Source organism: Ahaetulla prasina, chromosome 4 (genome assembly GCF_028640845.1).
Source record: "Ahaetulla prasina isolate Xishuangbanna chromosome 4, ASM2864084v1, whole genome shotgun sequence".
NCBI lineage: Eukaryota > Metazoa > Chordata > Lepidosauria > Squamata > Colubridae > Ahaetulla > Ahaetulla prasina.
The window spans coordinates 121466912-121488436 of record NC_080542.1 but is presented as its reverse complement, the minus strand read 5'-3'; the positions used below and the strand labels follow the sequence as shown (position 1 = coordinate 121488436).

General features: G+C 35.9%; 1 protein-coding gene across 2 annotated transcripts in view; it reads right to left on the bottom strand.

Moving 5' to 3' along the window:
• Positions 1-18973, bottom strand: part of RSU1 (Ras suppressor protein 1) — a 100540-nt gene extending 81567 nt beyond the window's left edge. Inside the window, exons 1-3 of one of the 2 annotated variants that reach the window (XM_058181699.1) lie at positions 18814-18973; positions 17168-17303; positions 7802-7852 (exon numbers count right to left, since the gene is read on the bottom strand). In XM_058181699.1, the coding sequence (XP_058037682.1) occupies positions 7802-7852; positions 17168-17276 (160 nt within the window). In that variant the 5' untranslated portion in view covers positions 17277-17303; positions 18814-18973. The remainder of the gene's footprint in view (positions 1-7801; positions 7853-17167; positions 17304-18813) is intronic. The other variant, XM_058181700.1, reaches the window with a different exon arrangement.
• Positions 18974-21525: the final 2552 nt, after the last annotated feature.

Genomic DNA, 21525 nt, shown 5'->3' with positions numbered 1-21525 from the left:
GGGAGGAAAACATACACCAAAATGAATACTAAACGTATCTATAGGCAGCAGAAAATTAAGTATCTTATAAATATAAAGTATGTGTAGGATAGCATGGATGTTATGGATACATTGAAAAGTTCCAGTTTCTTTCTTTTACCTACAGCTTACTCCTTTTTGCATATCTGCCTATGTAAAAAGAGAAATTATATTGATGCAAAATCAATCACTAGAAAATTGCAAAATTAATTATAAAATTTATACTATCTGAAGATGATACAGAGACAATTTGGTAATTGTTTCCCCATGTCAAAGACAGGCTGTGAAAGAAAAAAGGTTCGCCTTATTCCTCACAAATATTCTGTAACAAAAGTAGTTAACCTACTCACAAGTTTTCTAAGTTTCCAAGTCAAAGTGTAAAAATATATCTCAGCAGCGACCTCCACTGGATAAATTATGCAATGCTTTTTTTTTTTTTTACATTGCAATCAGAACTTAGAAGAAACAAAGAATTGCCTTCTAAATATATTTATTAACCACATTTCACAATTAATTGTAATACATTTATAGATTGGATATATTGTTTTAATAATATTAAACTATCTCAAGTACTCAATTTAAAGTTATTTCTAAATAAGCATATAATTCCATTTGTAAAGTCATATTGCATTTACCAGTGACAAATAATGCAAAGAAAGGGTTATTTTGCCCCCTACAGATCTTTTTATTTAATCTTCTTTTTATTGTTGCAAATATGTATCTAATTTATCAGTATATATATTTATCAGTAGATGCAACTAGTAAATGTAAATTAGGAAAAGCTGTGTTATTCAGCATAACATAAATTCAAAATGCAAGAATTATCAATTTCTAATTAGAGTCAAAGCCAGAATACATTGTTACTGAGATACACTTATACCCACTTATGCAGCAAGTTATGATGTCTCTGAAGAAGGGAGACTTACGACAGATACTCAAGAGTTATGGCTGTTGCAGCATCCCACAGTCATGTGATTGCCATTTGTGCCTTCATGACCAATTTCTAGGAAGAAAGTCAATGGAAAAGCTGGCAGGAAGTTGCAAATGATGATCACCTGACTGTAGGATGCTATCAACATGCCGGATTTACCCAACAATAGCAACTGGAACTGCCATCAGAAGTTGGTGCCGTCACATAACTCACTATGACTATGTCACTTAGGAACCAAATTCTCAGTCTTAACCACTGTCAGTTTAGTGCTACTTAATAGCAAATAGGAAAATAGCCAGAAAAAAGAAGCTATTTTTCAATTAAAAGGTTTCTGACATTAAAAGGTTTCTGACATTAAATAATACAGAGAAAAATGCATACATACAAAAAGAATTCTGGATCAACAGAACACTTTGTGCAGCTGAGAGAGAGAAGAAAAATTATTAATTTTGCTTGTAGTTTGACTTTCTGAGAGTCTTAGAACCACATCTCAAGAACATCAATTTGGGGAAGATTATATTATTTCATTCCCATAACATGATGTAATTTTGGATTAATTTTATAGCATGGAGCAATATTTACAGTATTACTGTAAATTACAGACTTCCTAATAATAAAGTTCACTAAATATCTCATACTCTGTTTAATTACGTTGTTCGTTTTTTGTGTGTAAGCTTTGTAGTTTTTACTTTCTTGCATCACAGATGCATATAGTCACTTTTCTCAGTTCATCTGTCAGTGAAGAGTTAGGAATGCCTAGTCTAGCCCTCTACTTGACACAAGATCTTATATCAACTGTGTCAAATGGTTGTCCAATCTTTTCTTTAAAAAAATCTAGGGATGAAGCATCCACAATCTTGGGAGGCAAGCTGTGCCATTGATTAATTGTTCTTACTGTCAGGAAATTTCTCTTTAGTTCCAGGTAGGATTTCTTTGACCAGCTTCCACCAGTTGCTTATTGTCCTATCATCAAGTACTTTGGAAAATAGGTCATCTCCTCTTCTTTGTTCAGCCCTTCAAGTTCCAGAAGACTGTTATCATATCACCCCAGTACTTCTCTTCATTAGGCTAGATATCGTTTCCTTAACATTGTACAGTTGGGCCTCCAGACCCCTCTTTCTAGAGCACTCTTTCTAGGATATCACATCTTTTTTTTTTATCATGGTGACCAGAATGGATGCGACGAAGTCTCATTCGTCATCTTCAGGCTTCAGCTTCATGCTTCTCGGAGCAATGTGCACATTGCTCCCAGAAGCACGAAGCTGAAGCCTGAAGATGACGAATGAGACTTCGTTGAAACGTCGCCAAGATACTTCCAATTTTACGCGGGAGAAAACCCGAATAACCAAAGACCTACATACAAACACCTGCGAAAACCTCAGAAAACATATATATATATATATATATATATATATATAAAACCTATATACCAGTGGTGAAATCTGAACCGGTTTACTACTGATTTACTGCTACGCCTGTACGCTGTGTGCACGCATGCACAGTGCATGTCAAAAGGAGGCATGGGTTAAGTAGAACAGCGCGCAGGGGGTGATCAGCTGTGGCACGCAATCTTTTTTTTTATTTTTAAAAACATTTTTTTACAATCTATTCAGATGAATAGTTTGTAAAAAAATGCTTTTAAAAGTAAAAAAAGGGGTCTGATGATCACGCGGCTCAAGAGCCTTTTTTTACCTTTTAAAAGCATTTCTTTACAACCTATTTGGCCAAATAGGTTGTAAAAATGCTTATTAAAGTAAAAAAAAGGCTCTGATGATCAGGCAGCTCAGCGGTGATTGTCAGAGCCTTTTTTTTACCTTTTAAAAGCACTTTTTTTACAACCTAATAGGTTGCTTAAAATGCTTTTAAAGGTAAAAAAAGAGGCTCTGACAATCACATGGCTCAGTTGTGATCGTCAGAGCCTTTTTTAACCTTTTAAAAGCATTTTTTAAAAGAAGTGGCAAGCAGGTGACTGGGCGATTGGATAGGCATGGGCGGGAAGGATTTTTGCTACCAGTTCACCAAACCACCCACCACCATCGGTACCGGATCAGCCAATCAAGTCCGAACCGGGAGCATTTCACCCCTGCTATATACCACTATTATATACCTGTGCATTTTCTTGCCTACATGTAAGACCTTATTTTCTTACTAATAACTTGTGTTTTGTTGGATAGGGCCCAGTGTTTAAGGCTATAAAGATCCTTGAGTCTATCTTTTAAAGTGTTAACAATTATCCCCAGCTTGACATCATCCATAAATTTGATGAGTTCCACTTCTATCCCTCATTTAGATCATTTATAAAGATGTTGAAGAGTATTGAGCCCAGACAGAATCTTGAGGTACCCTATTGAACGTTTCCCTCCATGTAGATGTAGCTCCATTGAAAACTACACAATGAGTGTGGTTGGTCAGCCAACTGCAAATCCATCTACTGGTGGTACTCTCTATCCCACAAAAAGTAGGCTGCAGTCTACTCTGAACTTTATTGAAGTCCAAGTATACTATGTCCACAGCATTTCTCTGGTCCACCTATTTAGTCTCTTTATCAAAGAAGGCAGTAATGTTTGTCTGGCATGAGCTGTTCTTAACAAACTCATGCTGACTTTTGCCAATTGCCTTGTTCATTTCTAGGCACTCACAAATCTGCTGCTTATTTATCTATTCCATTTTTGAAAATTGGAACTACATTACCTCTTTTCCAATACTCTGGAAGTTCCCCCATGCTCCAGGAGCTTTGAAAGACTTTGTTCAGTGGTTACTGAAAGACTTTGTTCAGTGGATCACGTCTGCCAACTCCTTCAAGCAATGTAGAATGTAATCCATCTGGTCCTGGAGGTTTGAACTCATCTAGAATGGACATCTCTTACCAATGTCTTGTCTATTTTCTGTGTTCCTGTTCCCATAGTGTTGTGTTTCGTAGGCTGGGCTATATTTTCCTTTTATGTGAATACAGCTACAAAGAGGGAATTGCTTTCTCTCAAAGTTCTGCTTTCTCTCTGCTCCCCATCACCATTCTTGCCATCTTCATCCATTAGTGGATCCATCATTTCTGAGCAAACCAAAATCTGCTAGATTCAGTTTGCAATCCTCCTGAAAGAATGATCCTAACAAGATTGTTTGACTAAGAGGCTATGCTACTATCTGGCATGTAGTTTCTGACATGTGTGTGAAGCTGCCCCTCTATCTGCCCCAACTTTACCCAGGTTCCCTTCTTCAGATTCTACAAGATTCTCTCTCACCATGTCTCCCTGTCATCTGTTGTTAGAAGGAGATGAGGAAAGGGATTTGTGAGCCTTTGTTCTAATTGCTGGAAGGCTGAAACAACTTTCTTTGTGCTTGAAAAGTTTAAAACTTTACTTTGCAGCTTGTCTCAAGAAATTCAACCAAGAAATAGTGAACCGTGCACGTGCCTGGATATCATCAGCACACAGCCATAAATCATCAACACACTGAATCCACTGCCTCTGAAGTCTGCAGCCAAGTATCTCCAGGCTTCTCCCCCAATAAACAAATTGAGGAATGCAAAACAAAACCTCCTCTATAGCCCAGCAGAAAGTGGAGAAGCGATAAGATAAGAAATAATTATAGTAACTTAATTAGTGGCTGTTTCTCCAGCAGCCCATAACCTTAACTTTTATTCAACAATTGCAATCCTTTTTGTTTCTTGTCCAAGAGGGAGCTGCTTAGAGAGGGCTGTTTTTGTCTCTCTTCCAAGCGGGATGATTCAGTCTTTTAATTCAACTTTCTAGAACTGAATTCACGCTCTGCTGCAGCACCATAAAAAATCCTAACCCAGCAACCCATTCTCATGCTCAGGGCACCACTGCTCCAACATGGAGCATTTTCAATGCTAAAACTGCTAATAAAATGTTTCTCACACATTTTTATTCTAACCAGGGGCTTATAGGGGGGAAATAGGAATTGTTTTGTGCACACACCGACACACACACACACCCATGTAGCCTGCCTGAGCACCGTTTTACATTTCCTTCCTTGCCTAGGACAGTTTAGGCAATTTCATTGCATGAGACAATTGGAAAAAGGAAGCTTGAACAGACAGTGGTAGTTCAGTTTTCTATTCAATACAAGAGGATTCTCACTCACTACTCCAAAGTCAAATTCCCCTTGCTTTCAGGATACCTTTGGTCTTTGCTCAGATGACCTCCAGGGATGGCTGAGAATTGGAAGAAGAAGGACACATTCACTTGACAAACTTCCCTAGCCAAAGACTTTTAGGCATAGACTGTTGCCTTTTGCATACTTTTATAGAACACAGGAATACCTAACTTTGACAGGTTTATGGATAGAAATGTTAAAAAAAACATGCTAGAAACAAATAAAATGGTGAAGTGGCAGCACAACCTGACAGCAAGAAGCTATGACTTATTGTAGTGAGAAAGCTTGCTGGTTTTTGTCAGACTGCAAACACTAACTGTGGAAAACACTGGACATCTGCTTACCTTTCATGAATAATTTACCACCCTAGAAAATAGACATATTTACTATAAACAGTGGAACATCAAAGCAAGCATGCTCATTTATAAGCCAGAAAACTAGTATGAGATGCTAATATGACCTTAGTGAAGCTTATCAAATGTCACTGACATTGTTTTCCCAAGTCATTTTGATAACAATCTGCTCAGACAATTAATTGTATCTTTTTAAGGGATTAGGTCAAGAATGCCAAATGTGACAAATAAGAAAACTGAAATCCAGTTTTTTTAGTAACAGTAAGATACACTATTTATTTTTATTTATTGTTTAGCTGGATTGCAGTCTATCTTGCAACGTTTTTTTCGATGTGTCTTACAAGAAGTTTCAAAAGTATGATTTAGAATGAAATATATTTCTACACTTAAAAGTACAACTAATTTCATCAGATGACAGAAAAATCATGACATAAGTGTTGGGAAATTTACTTTTGCCTGGAATGTAAAACTAAGATTATTTTTGCATGTAGGTGAATGACTTATATTTGATCCTTTTTGTGAGCTCACCAGCTTGAGGATCCTTATAGAATGGAAATAGGGAGTATCTAATAAATTCACTGACAATGTTGAATAATTATAGTGCAGGAATGGGAAACTCAGACAGCATATGACCTTAGCATTTCATCTGTGGTCCTCCCACACTTAGGGTCTATGGTGAATCTGCTGAAAGCAAGTAGCAAAATGTGTTTTTTTTAGCAGAAAGTTGTTAACAGGAAGTTGTTTTGAGGCATTTCCTGCTTATTCCAGCCTCAACATCTTTTTATTATATGAAAAACATTATTTTCAGAGGTCTCCCCTCAGCAGGGGAGGATTGTATATCCTGCTATAATCTTTGCTGCCCAATACACCTCTGATAATGTTTTCCACATGTGAAAATGGAAAGGAACAAGATATTCCTTCCATTCAAGTATCTCCTTGTTTTGGAAAGAAAAAAAAAATCATACAATCAACAGTTACATAATCCCATTAGACTCTCCCCCTTTTTCTAAGTCAAATCAAAATATACCTTTTATACTTTCTAAAGAGTTGGTTCCTTTGTCTGTTCTACCTAGTCAATGAGTGCTTGTATATATCGTTACACACGAAGGCTTTCCTTCTGTGGATAGTCACCCTGCACTCGTGGAAGGATGTAATTGTATAGGGGAAAGATCTTGGGAGATGTGGGGGAAGAGATGCTGCCTAGGGAATGGTTAGATAAGAGATAGGGTAGCCCATAGCTGCTAGTTGGTGAGCAAGAGCTCAAAGGGACATTGCCTAAATTCTCAGACTGTAAAGTTTAATGTGGAAAAACTGTACTTTCAGACTTTCATGATGCTATTAATGTAGTTTTACAATAAACTAAAATTATTTTATCTGGTTTCTTGTTTAGTTTATCTGGTAAAGCTGTCAAAGAACAAGAAAATAATATACCCGAGTACTTCTAAATGAGGCTTGTTGGCAACAACGAAGATTATAATTCTGCAGAAAACTGGACACTTGGTGCCCATTTATACCATAATATATTTAAAAGTGTTTTTATGTGCATGCGTGCATATACACACATCAACTTCAACAATTTTTAAATACAGCATTTAGAAATGTATAATAATCATAATATATATTACATTTAAATAATATACAAAAATAATTCACTAATTGTAGAATACTTTCTACATTAAATTAGAAATTTAAGGTTTAATTACTAATAAAACAATATTACTAACGTGTTCATGCTTATTGCCATGTGCTCAAAAGCCCGATTGGGCTTATTATCAGCAGATGTCTTATTTTGGGGGAACAGGGTAATAGTCTCAAAATTCATTATATATAAGTATGTAATACAGATATGAAAATATGTTCAACAAACCATACAATCTAGAAGCCATTATAAGCTATTTAAATAAATAAATAAATAAATATACGAACAAATAAATACACGAACAAATAAATACATGAAACATATCAGACCACTCTGGATCTAATCTGCCAACCTACCAGTTTATACATAGAAAAGTTGTAATTGTAGGAGGAAAAAATAATCTCCAGTCCTCTTCTCGTTTAGTGGAGAGAGAAAAGGTTCCACCAGTGCAAAAATTAGGACTATAAAACATTAATTGGAAAGGAAATATGATTTCTGCAATATGCTATTAAATATTAACTTGCTATTTCAGTGTTGACAACATTATTTGAATAAAATGTGCTACTATTCCTGCCAATAAAATGTTGAATACTGAACAGAAAGAAAATTCTATAAATGGCATGAAAACATTCAACAATACAAGAGACCACCTACAAATATAATATTTAATAGTGTTCAAATAAATTAATTACCAGGAATTCATTTACATTGAGGAACAAAGGAAATATTTAGAAATGCACTTACAGGTGAGCTTGTTGTGACTGAGAACCAGCTGTGTGATATGAGACAGACTGACTGTAAAAAAAAATAAAAAAGTAAACAATGAATGAACAGCCCACATTATAATTACAAAGCAGAAAGTACCTAAAGAGCAGATTGGAATTTATTCTTACATAGTTTCCTAGCAAAATTTACATACAAATCATTGTAGACTTTCCCTAAAGACCTAGTTAGTGAGGTAGGTTTGTCTAGCATAAGTCCGTAACACTTTTCATAGAACTAGGTTGCTTTGCAAAATAGCATTTTGAAGTTCTGAATTATGACTCATTACAGAAGCAATACCCAAGTTTTATTTTATTAGGTAACTTTTAAAAACATATTTAATTAAAATGCTCTATAGATACATATTTGTCTTAAGTAAATGTTCTGTGTAGAACATTTGTTCTGTATATGATTTATTTCATATTAAAGTTCATCTAGGTAAATTTGGCTATATTTCAAAGACTCAATTGGTTCACAAAGAATGAACTCAATCATCTTAAATTTAGCAATAATTATCTAACCTTCAGAGGAAGTATATATTTGTGTTGGACTCTGGGGAAGGGAGATGAAGGGGAAAACAGTATTAATGGTGAGAAATAACAAAGCAGCCAACAGTGATTTACCTATGTGTTTATAAAGCAACTTAAAAATTAATTAAATATAAGACGATAACATTAAAGACAGGACGCTTTAATATGCTCATATACTTAAGCAGGCTTCAATTAATGTTAACTTGACATCTGTGCCTTTCAAGACACTGCCAACAGGTTGCAAAAGAATAAATTATCATTATCCATTGATATATATATATATATATTTTAGAACAGTGATCACCAACTGGTGGTCCATGGACCACTGGTGGTCTGTGAGAAAATTTTGGTGGTCTACAGAAAAATTATTTGCATTTTTTTTATATTGCACTAAATTAGGGGTTCTCAAACTATAGCCCCTGGGACAGATATGTGCAAGGAATGTTGTGTTGCTGCAGAGAATCTCCCCCTTCAGGGTCTTTTTGTGTGGGTTGGAGGGGGGGGCAGAAATTCCAACTTGGGGACTTTGGGCGAAGGCTGGAGGGAAGTGTCGCTTATTGCAAAGAGCCGGAGGGCATTGTTCCAGTGGGACTGCATCATGGCCTGGAACTGGCTGACCATCTCAGCCCGCTGAGCCTCCAGGCACCGGTACCTGGTCTTGCACTTCCACAGGTCTTCCCTCTACTTGGAAAGCCTATGCTCCTAGTCCTCAGTGAGATGCTTCTGCTGAGCCTCCTTCTCGATCAGATCCAATTTGAACTGAGCTGTTTTGCCAATATTTTCTCATGGTGGCTGCTCAGCTCCAACAACATCTTTCCCGGTTGGGGCCCTAAGGACCTGGGCAGGGAGGCAAGGAGTGGCTGGGAGAGGAGGGGCAAATAGAGGCTGGTGAGGCACCCCTTGACGTGAGTGACAGTGAATTAGCCACACCCACCCAGTCACATGACCACCTAGCCATGCCCACCCATCCAGTCATTAGACAGACCATATTAGTGATCTATAGGATTTAATATTACAAATTTAGTGGTCCCTGAGGTCCGAAAGGTTGGTGACCCCTGTATTAGAAAACTACTTTGCATTCTTGGCAACTTAAAACATTTTTGAAGACAGAATTTGCATGCTTGGAGAAAAATATTTCCCACTAACTCAACTAAATGATTAATCCCTAAGACAAAAAATAAAATAATAGCAAGATTGAATTGCAAGGAAGAAAAAAATGTAATTGGAATTACTGAAGAACTTCATTAGGTAAACTATAATAAACTGAACCTTCAGATCCACAAGATGGCATCCTAGCTTTGTTTTTAATTATTAGCATTGAGAAAGGAAGAGTTTATACTGTCACTGTAAATCTCATGTAGATTAGGGGGATATGACATATTCTTATCTTTTTTTAAAAAAGTATGGCTGAAGTCTATGACAACTTGTTTTAATTTTTAAAAAATGTATTTTCAATGCCTAAATAATTAAATAAATGCCTAAGTAACTTTGTTGCTTCTATCCTTACGATTTATACTAATATTGTTTCCCGATTGCTTAACTGTATCATCATTAAGTGTTGTAAGTGTTGTACCTTGATGAACGTATCTTTTCTTTTATGTACACTGAGAGCATATGCACCAAGACAAATTCTTTGTGTGTCCAATCACACTTGGCCAATAAAAAATTCTTCCTATCTATCTATCTATCTATCTATCTATCTATCTATCTATCTATCTATCTATCTATCTATCTATCTATCTATCTATCTATCTATCTATCTATCTATCTATCTATCTATCTATGAGAATGAATGAAAAAAAACATTGAAAAATATCCAGTTCTATGGCATGTCATAAGGCATATATGACATGCCATTTAGTAGTCCTTCCTTTTCAGAAATAACAAAATACAAGCCTTACTGGACTGTCTCTACTTCTGCTTTTCCAAGTTTTTGCTTACGTACATGCTTACGCACATAATCCATTCACACATTTAAAAGTAAGCAATTATGTGCTATCTAATAATAATATTTCTTCCAATAGTACTGAACTGAACAAGGTTTATTTGGAGCCTTCATTAAGGCATTGCTATTCTTCTGACAATCCTTCAAAGTAGACCAGATCATTGTTTGATCATAGTCCATGGATGATTGAACTATATCTTGCTATCTTACTATAACAGATTCTTGAAAGTGTCATTCCAAATCTCTGATTCCTTTCCTAACAGTTAAAGAATGTTTCTATCCTCTTTGTTTACAAGGTTTATTTTTTAAATAAAATGAAAGGTTTTTATTTTAATAAAATGAAAGGTTTTTATTTTAATAAAATAAAATAAAAACCTTTAATAATAAAGGTGTTTTTTTTAAAAGATTGCTTCAAAGTCATATCCCTGACTCTATATACCACCTTTTCAGCTATCATTATGTCAAAGTAACAAACAACCATATATATTACGATTAGATGTTGGGTTATTTTAATTATTAGATAATTCTGGAATATATATTTATTTAGCATAATATTTTTGTTAAAAAAGAATGGGAAAGCTTATGTATATGTATTATGTAAGGGGAGGAGAATCTATGTTTGTTGGTTTATTTATTTTTCAGCATCCATCTGGGGTTGATTCTTTATGTTCAATGTTTCATATACCGTATATACTCGAGTATAAGCCGAGTTTTTCAGCACGTTTTTTGTGCTGAAAAACGTCCCCTCGGCTTATACTCGAGTATATACGGCTTATACTCGAGTTTTTTTTCTTTTTCTTTTTTTCACATTATACCGGATGGTGCAAACTTGGCGGGCTTTTGCATTAGCGCGGGGAAGCCCTGCCGGTGCAGTGAGAGGGCGGGGCGGGGGAGCCGCCAGCCTTCTCGGCTGAGGGAGGGAGGCTTTCCCTGACCGGTAGCTGCCTCATTTCCCTCCCTCGGCTTATACTCGAGTCCCCAGTTTACCCCAGTTTTTTGGGGTAAAATTGGGGACCTCGGCTTATACTCGGATCGGCTTATATTCGAGTATATACGGTATATTACATTTGCCCTTTTTCCTTTTCCCATTTTTGGTACACAATATTTTTTTTTTCATTGCTAGTGTTGAATGTTTGTTTTTATGTTTTTCTATTTTCTATTTTACTCTAATTGATAAATGAAAATAACTATGTTAAAAAATGAGAATTACTCATTTCAAAACTCAATCACTGAAATTAATAAAAAAAGAGAAAAGCTCAGTATACACTAGCCTTGGATTTACGAGTCTCTTGCCACAGTGGCTGAGAATAATAGAGAAGACATTCTATTGAGGAATATTTTCTCTATTATCATCAGCCACTATGGCAAGAGATAATGGACCTAAGGTTCAACATTTGGGGTGCACGATTGGGAAGGACTCATTAGACATTTTTTCCCTTTTAAAACAGTCCTCTCTCAAATGATTGCTGCTAATATTAGGGGGAAAAAACATTTTGTAGATTACGAAGCCATGTGAAGCTTCGATAAAAAAAAAAGTGGTTACTCAAACTACAACAAACAAGAATGAGATTAAGACCCAGGATATGCATTTGCCATATGATTGTCTTAAATAAAGAAAGGAACTGCATTAACAGGGGACTTGCCTGGATGGGGTATAAAACTCTTACTTCCAAACTGAATCTGTTTTCCAAAAAATTAGATCTATATTTAAAAACGATAGTTATAGCATCCATGAACTATTCTGGAGTAATTTAGAGACAAGGATGATAAAAAAATAACCAGCAAATAATGTTTTTCTACAAATGCAGTTATTTATTTTTAAATAGCAAAAATAAATCCTTTGCTGCTGAGACTTGTGTAAAGTTTGCCAGGGAAGCATGCCATGGAAAACTTACCTTTTATGTACTTGATTTATTTAATTTACATCATTTATTATTCTATTTGATCATAAGTCATAGAATTCAATTTAAAGGAGGTTTTACTTTTTCTTAGTATTAAATAACCTGATGAAAGGGAAAACGCACACACACAATTGAATAGATATACATCACACACATACCCACACACACACACATTTAAACACTGCATTTTTTGCTTCTATTTCTCACACATCCCAATTCTCATAAGTAATCATGTTATTAATCAGTGTTTGTTTTATTGTAAATTGTCATTTTTTCTCATTTAGTGAGCTTTTACTAACTTCACATGCCCAAGAGAATTGGGCATGTGAAACTGAATTGTTTTTTTTACAATCCAGGATGTAATCCACAATCCACATGTGACCTATAAATAGACCACCTATGGCCTATTTTGTTTTACTTAAAAAAAAAAGCTGCAGTCAATTATGCATTTGAAATAAAAATTTGCATGACATAGAAAATCATGCAATCTAACCTTCATTTTCAATGTGAATATTTTATGTACTTTTGCTCCTAGAAATAATGTTTTAGATTATGCTGAAATAACCTTATACATTCTCAATCAGATATAACATCTACTGAATTCAATGGCTGTTTTCCAATAAATATATATAAAATTGTATGTTCTATGTTAGCATTTTCAGATACTAACATCCTGATAACAATTTTTAAATGTCGGAGCAGCTTACCTTGGAAACAGTCTTAAAAGTTGTGTTTGGTAAATTTTTTCTTTTGTCTCTTTCCTGTCTTAATACTGCAACAGTAATTAAACCATGAAAAAAAATGTAAGCCAAGGGTGTCAAACTCGCGTTGTCATGGCAGAGTCATGTGACATATCAGGACTTTGTTCCCCCTTCGCTAAACTGGGGCGTGGGCGGGGCCAGCCCATGAGCTTGACAGCCCTGAACTAAGCATTGTAATTTTTGCTGTTTCTTCAGCTCAAGTTGAAGATACCTGTACCTGAAACTGAATCAGTATTTTCTGCTTTAGGATTTCTCTTTAAACATCTGAGAAATTTTTGATGTTGTTTTAATTCTCTTTTGATCAAGAAGAGTTAACTCTTTTTCCATGTGGTCTAGATATTGGCTACAACTACTATCTAATTAACCAAATGCCACAATGGGAGCTGAAGTGCAGCAGCTGCCTAATAAGCTGCCTTATACTGAACTAATAAATAACTTAAACATCTTTGGCATTATTAAACAATATTATAATTTGTGATTGGATAATTTAATGTTTCAAACAAAGGGAACTCCTGAGACAGGTGTTGCGACTTCACTAATGTCACATCATGAAAAAGAAAGCCTCTTACAGCAGCACTGAATTAATTATAAGATAATTAGCATAGAGTTAAAATTTGTCTGTCTCTGAAGATTCAGGGATAGGTTACTAATCCACAAAAGACTTTTTTTATTCAGATTTCTCTACAATCAGAAAAAACATTATTAATTTATGTAATATTCACAGAATATACTATGAAATAAGATTAAAGAACAGTCTTAGACAATAGTATTTTTCAGTCCTTTAATCCTTAGCACCAACAGAAATAAAACATGAAATTATTCTGTCAAGAAACTGATACATTCCTGTCCTTTAGAAGGTAGCAACAAATCAGATTACAGGTAGTTCTTGATTTTCAAGCTTTTGTTTAGTGATTGTTCGAAATTACAATGGCACTTTAAAAAGTGACATCGTTTTTCACACTTACAATTGGTGCAGCATCTCCATTGTCAAGTGATCAGAACTGGCAACTGGCACATATTTATGACAATTGCAGTGTCTCAGAATCATGTGATCACCATTTGTGACCTTCTGACAAGCAAAAATAATGGGGAAGCCAGATTCATTAACAATCATATGACTAACAACTGCAGTAATTAACAACTGTGGCAGAAAAGATCATAAAATGAGCAAACTTCACTAACAATTGTTAATCAATACAAATTTTGGGCTCAGTTGTGGTCGTAAGTTGAGCACTGCCTGTACGCATGAACATATAAACATGAACTATCAGAAAATCACACATTATTTTATTGTATGACATGTTCCTCCTACCTTTCTGAGAAAGCATGAATATTTGAGGAATTTTCCTCAGAAAGCTTTCATTATTGTAATTTTGTAAAGAACACTATAGTACTTTAATCAATTTGAATTTTTGTTAAGTCATCTAATAATTTGGTTTCAGAAAAAAATTATCATGTAACTTACAACTTCTTCACTGCAAAAACATATGGACTACAAATCTTGATCAAGGCAAAGCAATAGATGCAATCTACATAGACTTCTGCAAGGCTTTTGACTCAGTAGTACATGATAAATTTCTCATAAAACTAAAATCCTACAGCATTTCAGGACCCCTCCACAATTGGATAACTGCTTTCCTATCAAACAGACAACGAGTGGTCAAAATAGGCAAAGGTCTATTAAATCCTGTTCCTGTCAAGAGTGGCGTTCCCCAAGACAGCGTTCTTGGACCAACACTCTTCATATTATACATTAATGATCGCTGTGATCATATCACAAGTAATTGTGTTCTCTTTGCTGACGATGTCAAACTATTTAACACCATCAACAATAAAACTACCCTTCAAAAAGACCTTGACTTTGTATCCAAATGGTCTAAAATTTGGCAACTCCAAATCTCAACCAGCAAATGCTCAGTCTTATATATTGGAAAAAAGAACTCAAACACAAGCTTGATGGACATTACCTTATAGATGACCCCCACTCTGTTAAAGACCTTGGAGTTTTCATATCAAATGACCTAAGTGCCAAAGCCCATTGCAACTACATCACAAAAAAGGCTCTAAGAGTTGTAAACCTAATCTTGCGTAGCTTCTTTTCAAAAAACACTACACTACTAACCAGAGCATATAAAACATTTGCTAGACCAATTTTTGAATACAGCTCGCCTGTCTGGAACCCATACCACATTTCTGACATCAACACAATTGAACATGTCCAGAAATATTTTACAAGAAGAGTTCTCCACTCCTCTGAATACAACAAAATACCTTATGCCACCAGACTTGAAATCCTAGGTTTAGAAAACTTAGAACTCCGCCGCCTCCGACAGGACCTGTGCTTAACTCATAGAATCATCTATTGCAATGTCCTTCCTGTTGAAAACTACTTCAGCTTCAATCGCAACAATACAAGAGCAAACAGTAGATTTAACTTAATGTTAACCACTTCAAACTTGATTGCAGAAAATATGATTTCTGTAACAGAGGCATTAACACTTGGAACACACTACCTGATTCTGTGGTCTCTTCTCAAAATCCCAAAATCTTTAACTAAAAACTATCTATTATTGACCTTACCCCATTCCTAAGAGGACTGTAAGGGGCGTGCATAAGAACACAAAAGTGCCTACCGTTCCTGTCCTATTGTTTCTTTTCATTATATCCACTTAATATAGTTATTACATACTTATGCTCATATATATCTTATATATTATATAGCTATTTCATTTCATGTTAATGCCTATATATACTGATATGACAAAATAAAAAATAAAAATAAATAAAATAAAAATAATTTACAATATTTAGATCTCAAAATTCTTGAACTACTTTTGGAAGTCATATAAAGAACGTTCCTTTCTCTCATACCATTATCCACAAATTTATGATAACTAGCTCATTTAAAAGGTAAATTATTTTTTGGGGGAGGAGGGGAAATCAACCTTCATATCCAGAGTACAGTGAAAAGACAAAGTCAGCAACAGAATGGCAGCCAAGAGGGCACAAAAAGCATTGCTCCAAATATATAGAAATAGAACTATAAAATAGGGAAATGAGCAAAGAATGTGTTGTGAGTCACAAACACCTTTCAATAGTGTTTGCTGACTGATAAAAAAGCACCAGACAGTAGAATAGTTCGCCTTCCATATCTGGTCACAGTTGTTTAGGGAGCAAGTTGTACAAATGCTGTACTGGAAAAGTCTGTTTACACAACACATCTCATGAGTTTATAGTTAAGTCTCAAAAAATAGCTCTGATGAACTTATTTCTATCCAGTAATATCAAGTTAATGTACTTTCTCTGCAAGTTCTCAATTTAGTATATAGCCAGCATGTACTGAGCCAAACTCTGCTTAGATAAGAGTCTTCTTGGAAGGGAAGAAGTCCTCTAACTCAGACTAATAATATGGATTTATACAGACTTTTTAGACTAAGGTGTGAAATCTTTTATGAGGCTGAATGTCACACTTGGTTTGTGCATCATTTCTAACTACAAAACTAATATGGAAAAAGATGCTTGATGGTTTTTAGGGAAGTAATATGTGTGAACCGTGGCCTTCAGGTTGTGAATCTTTGAATTGTTTTTTAAAAAATAATCTCAAACAGGTACTTATGGAATGAAATCATAGACATAGTGTGATGCATTGTTTCCCTTAATGACCAAACAGATGTCCTTGGAAAATCACAAGCAAGGCGATGCAAAAAGTCTTTTTTTCCTATTTTTCTGGAAGCCAGAAAAGTATAGAAGAAGTATAGAAGAAGTATAAAATCATCAAAACTATTATTACTATCATTGACAGCAGTAAATATGTATCTACATATAAAGCATTCATATAAATATCAACCTAATCTTTATGCCTTGTGCAGTGATATATACTTACTGCCATATCACACTTGGGACCTATAAGGAAAGGAGTTTATTTATTTATACCGTATGCTGAATTCTTGGACAAATTAAGTTTTGAAACTTAGACTTCCTAGTTCTTTGCTATTGTGCAATAACAGCTCTTGAGACTGATTTACAAAAAGTGTTATCAAAAGGCAAAACTACACAGTAAGATGAAACTATTATTCAAATGTATTAGACAATCAAAACATTTTTCAACATTATCCTTGGAAGATAATCTGCACCTACCTTATGGAAACATATTTATGCCTGCAGAAGTAATTAAACTTCCACTAAGATGAAAGGAGCAACAAAATACTTACATAATCCAGGAATATCCAACATGTTTGATATGCCACGCTCACACATGTCCACTTCCAAAATATTTTTTTCCCTACTTTCCTCTACAATCTTTTTCAAGGATTTCGACATGGTTTAAACTGAAACAAACAGGGTACACTGTAGAATAAAAAAATATAGCAATCACTACCAGCAAGCAGACATTTTTACTGTTAATTCTAATTACTTATCCCAAAAATGCGCAAGATTTTTCATGCTGAAAATTGCATTTGAGAAAGCAAAAGAAATTTAATAAATTTTAAATATAAGTATATTAATTATATATGCATATTTATGTCTTATGCATTTAATAAGTTCTTTCTCTGATTAAACTGTAATTTAAAAAAGAGTAGCAAAGTTGAGAAGTTGCATCAATGCAGTTGATTACAAGTACAGTAATCAATGCACTTTAACTAACTTTTAAAGTTGTCAAAGTACCTTAAATTTGCTTGCCTGAATGCACAGATTACACATGAGTGGCTGCAAATCACAATGAGAGACCATCTGCTTTCCATAAAAACAGGCTCCATTTGCAATTAAAGTATCAAATAATAAGTGATGGAATCTACAATGTACAATCAAATTCCCAAGTTTTCAGTTTTTTTCCAGAACATCCCATTTTTCTGCTCTATGTGTTTCAACAGCAACTGTCCAGAATAGGAAATGGTTTTTCAGCCCCAAAACATATAGTCAGTCAACTATGATTTAGTCTATAAGGCACAATAATCAAAATATGGTTTAACATGATGTATGGCCCCAGTCATGTGGTATTTACACTAAGCCTTCATAGTGAGTGGACATAATTGTTGAGAGTTGGATGGCAAACAGGTTTTAATGTATGTGTTATTTTTAGATGGGGAAGAAACCTGAGTTAGTTTTAATGAAAGTAGCTACTTTGAGGAAATATCTTAAACTTACCTGGGAGCCCACTCAAGGATCCCTTATAAAAGTGGATGTAACTTTTATTTCTCCTGGGACAACTCACACCAGTTTTGATTTCATCTCTCCCAGGAGACAACAGCCAACATCCAATCCCGGGAGAGAAATAGTTAAGAGAAAGAAGAAAAGAGGGAAGGAAAAAAGGAAGGACTGCTGGAAGAGGTGAAACCTTGGGACAGACTGGGAAGCATTTATAACAGAGTAGGGACATGTCAAGCCTCTTCACTAAATGCACGCCATACATCAACACCTAAAGGCAAAGAAGAGCATCACTTAAGGCCATACCTCTTACTATCCACTGGCCATGATCCTTTCTATCATTACCAGAAGATGAGAGAAACATGGAAACTAACTTTACTCTCAGAGAAAATATGTAAGATGTAATATGTATGCAAATCAGGACTTTTTGGAGAATGGGGCAAAACGGCTCCATCCTAGGCAGAAATTTATAGGTTAAAACCATTTTTTTCTCATCACAACAGCCAGGCATGGGGAAAACTCTACCTGTTGAATACTGCCTGCTTATTACTGCTTGCTCTCGAGAAGGGAATTGTTTCTTGGGCGAGGCCACCGTTTTATGCTTCCAAAGCGGCCAAAGCAACACAAGACATTTCTCCAAGGGGGGGGGGTGTTGGGTGGACTGGAGATGCTCCGGTTTAAAGGGGGTGGGGGGAGGGGCAGAGCAACTCACCGCGAAGAGCGACCAGAAGATCAGAGGCACCAGGCGTAGGGAAGCAGCGCAGCCCCCGGACTTCAGTGCACACACCCTGCACAAGGTCCGCCTCCTGCCGACGGGTCCCGTCATTGCCTTCCTCGAAGTGCGCAGGCGCTTCGATACCCAGCGGCCGAAAAGGAGGGGGCTCGGGGGAGACGGGCACACTCCGCTCCAAGTAAGGTGAATTGACTGAGTGAGTGAAAGGCCCGCCCATCTCTCGGAATATGCGGCTGGCGGCTACCCAATCCCAAAGTTCCTTTGCCTTTGAGCGATGGCTATTGGTAGGAAGATCTCAAAAGCGGGCGAACGAGTTGAGGAAACGAGCGCCCTGCACTTCTGCAGTTGGTAGACCCTGAAAACTTATTCTGGAGCGCGGGGCGAACAACAACAAAAAAGATTGGCTCGTGCAAGAAAGGCGGAGGAGAGAGCGGGAGGTTACATGGGCAAGTGGCAATGCAGGCAAACTGAACGCGGTCTCTTTCCCTTACGCGGACGCTTATTTTATTTCGTATCTGCTAGGGCTAGGCAAATAGGCTACTTTTCAAGCTGCCAAGATTGAGGAAGTTAATATATCCGTGTTGTTGGTATAAAACGGATGTCCTAAAATTAGCAATGAACTTTGTATTTGCAAAGATTCATATTTAAGCCAAAATATTTGTGCATTTTTGAGAAGCTTTCCTGCAGCGTTAAAGCATTCTGCTTTGAATTTTATCTATCTTGGGATCATCTATGTAAATATGAACCACACTTCAAGTCAATTAACAATATAACCCTATTTTTGCTTCCTGGGAAATGAGCCATGTTTATATTTAGTGGTTTTCCATGCGGGTTGGAAATGGTGCAGGGTGGACCAGAAAGAATTCAACTCTCCTGGCTCTATTGTGAAACTCACTGATTTGTGGCCAGTCAAAATTATCCCAACTATCTCACAGCACTGTTGTGGAGATAATGCTAGGAAGCTAAAGATGGGGTGCAAATGTTATTACTACTTCTTGTTCTGGGATGCTTAGAATAGAATAGAATAGAATAGAATTTTTTATTGGCCAAGTGTGATTGGACACACAAGGAATTTGTCTTGGTGCTTATGCTCTCAGTGTACATAAAAGAAAACATACCTCCATCAAGGTACAACATTTACAACACAAATGATGGTCAATATATCAATATAAATCATAAGGATTGCCAGCAACAAAGTTACAGTCATACAGTCATAAGTGGAAAGAGATTGGTGATGGGAACGATGAGAAGATTAATAGTAGTGCAGATTTAGTAAATAGTTTGACAGTGTTGAGGGAATTATTTGTTTAGCAGAGTGATGGCCTTCGGGGAAAAACTCTTCTTGTATCTTGTTGTTCTGGTGTGCAGTGCTCTATAGCGTCGTTTTGAGGGTAGGAGTTGAAACAGTTTATGTCCTGGATGTGAGGGATCTGTAAATATTTTCACGGCCCTCTTCTTGATTCGTGCAGTATACAGGTCCTCAATGGAAGGCAGGTTGGTAGCAATTATTTTTTCTGCAGTTCTAATTATCCTCTGAAGTCTGTGTCTTTCTTGTTGGGTTGCAGAACCGAACCAGACAGTTATAGAGGTGCAAATGACAGACTCAATAATTCCTCTGTAGAATTGGATCAGCAGCTCCTTGGGCAGTTTGAGCTTACTGAGTTGGCGCAGAAAGAACATTCTTTGTTGTCCTTTTTTGATGATGTTTTTGATGTTAGCTGTCCATTTTAGATCTTGCAATATGATAGAACCTAGAAATTTAAAGGTTTCTACTGTTGATACTGTGTTGGCTAGTATTGTGAGAGGTGGAAGTAGGGAAGGGTTTCTCCTAAAGTCTACCACCATTTCTACCGTTTTGAGCTTGTTCAGTTCCAGATTGTTATGGCTGCACCACAAAATGGCATGACACTGTTCTTAAATTTTTATTTTTATTTATTTATTTTATTTATTTGTCAAACACAACAATATATATAAGTATAAGCATGAAATAACTATACGAATTGGATACAACCAAAGGAACATTAGGAAAGGAACGGTAGGTACGCTGGTGCTCTTATGTATGCCCCTTACAGACCTCTTAGGAATGGGGTGAGGTCAATAGTAGATAGTCTTTGGTTAAAGCTTTGGGGATTTTGGGAAGAGACCATGGATTCAGGTAATGCATTCCAGGCATTAATAACTCTGTTACTGAAGTCATATTTTCTACAATCAAGATTGGAGCGGTTCACTTTAAGTTTAAATCTATTGTGTGCTCGTGTATTGTTGTGGTTGAAGCTGAAGTAGTCTTTGACAGGAAGGACATTGTAGCAGATGATTTTAGGAGTTATTAATTAATTGTTATTAATTTTGTAAATTAATTGATTGTTATTAATTAATTGTAGGTATTCCTTTTTCTGTTCTTCATTGTGTCAGTCCTGTCAGAAAGCAAGATCAAGACACAGGAGCTACAGGGATTTCAGGAATGTTTCAGTGTTGTAAGTATAATAACAAACTCAGAGTATCTTGCTATTCCATTTTGCCTCAACTAGATCAAATTGAGGTTATGTTGAGTTTGTTTTTCATACTTCCTTCCTTCCCAAGATTGAACAGTCTTTTCTGAAACTCCTCTTTTAATTGTTCATTATTTAATTATTTCATTTCTTCTCTATTCTTAGAGCCAGATTTATATTCCATCACATTTTTGAGAAGAAT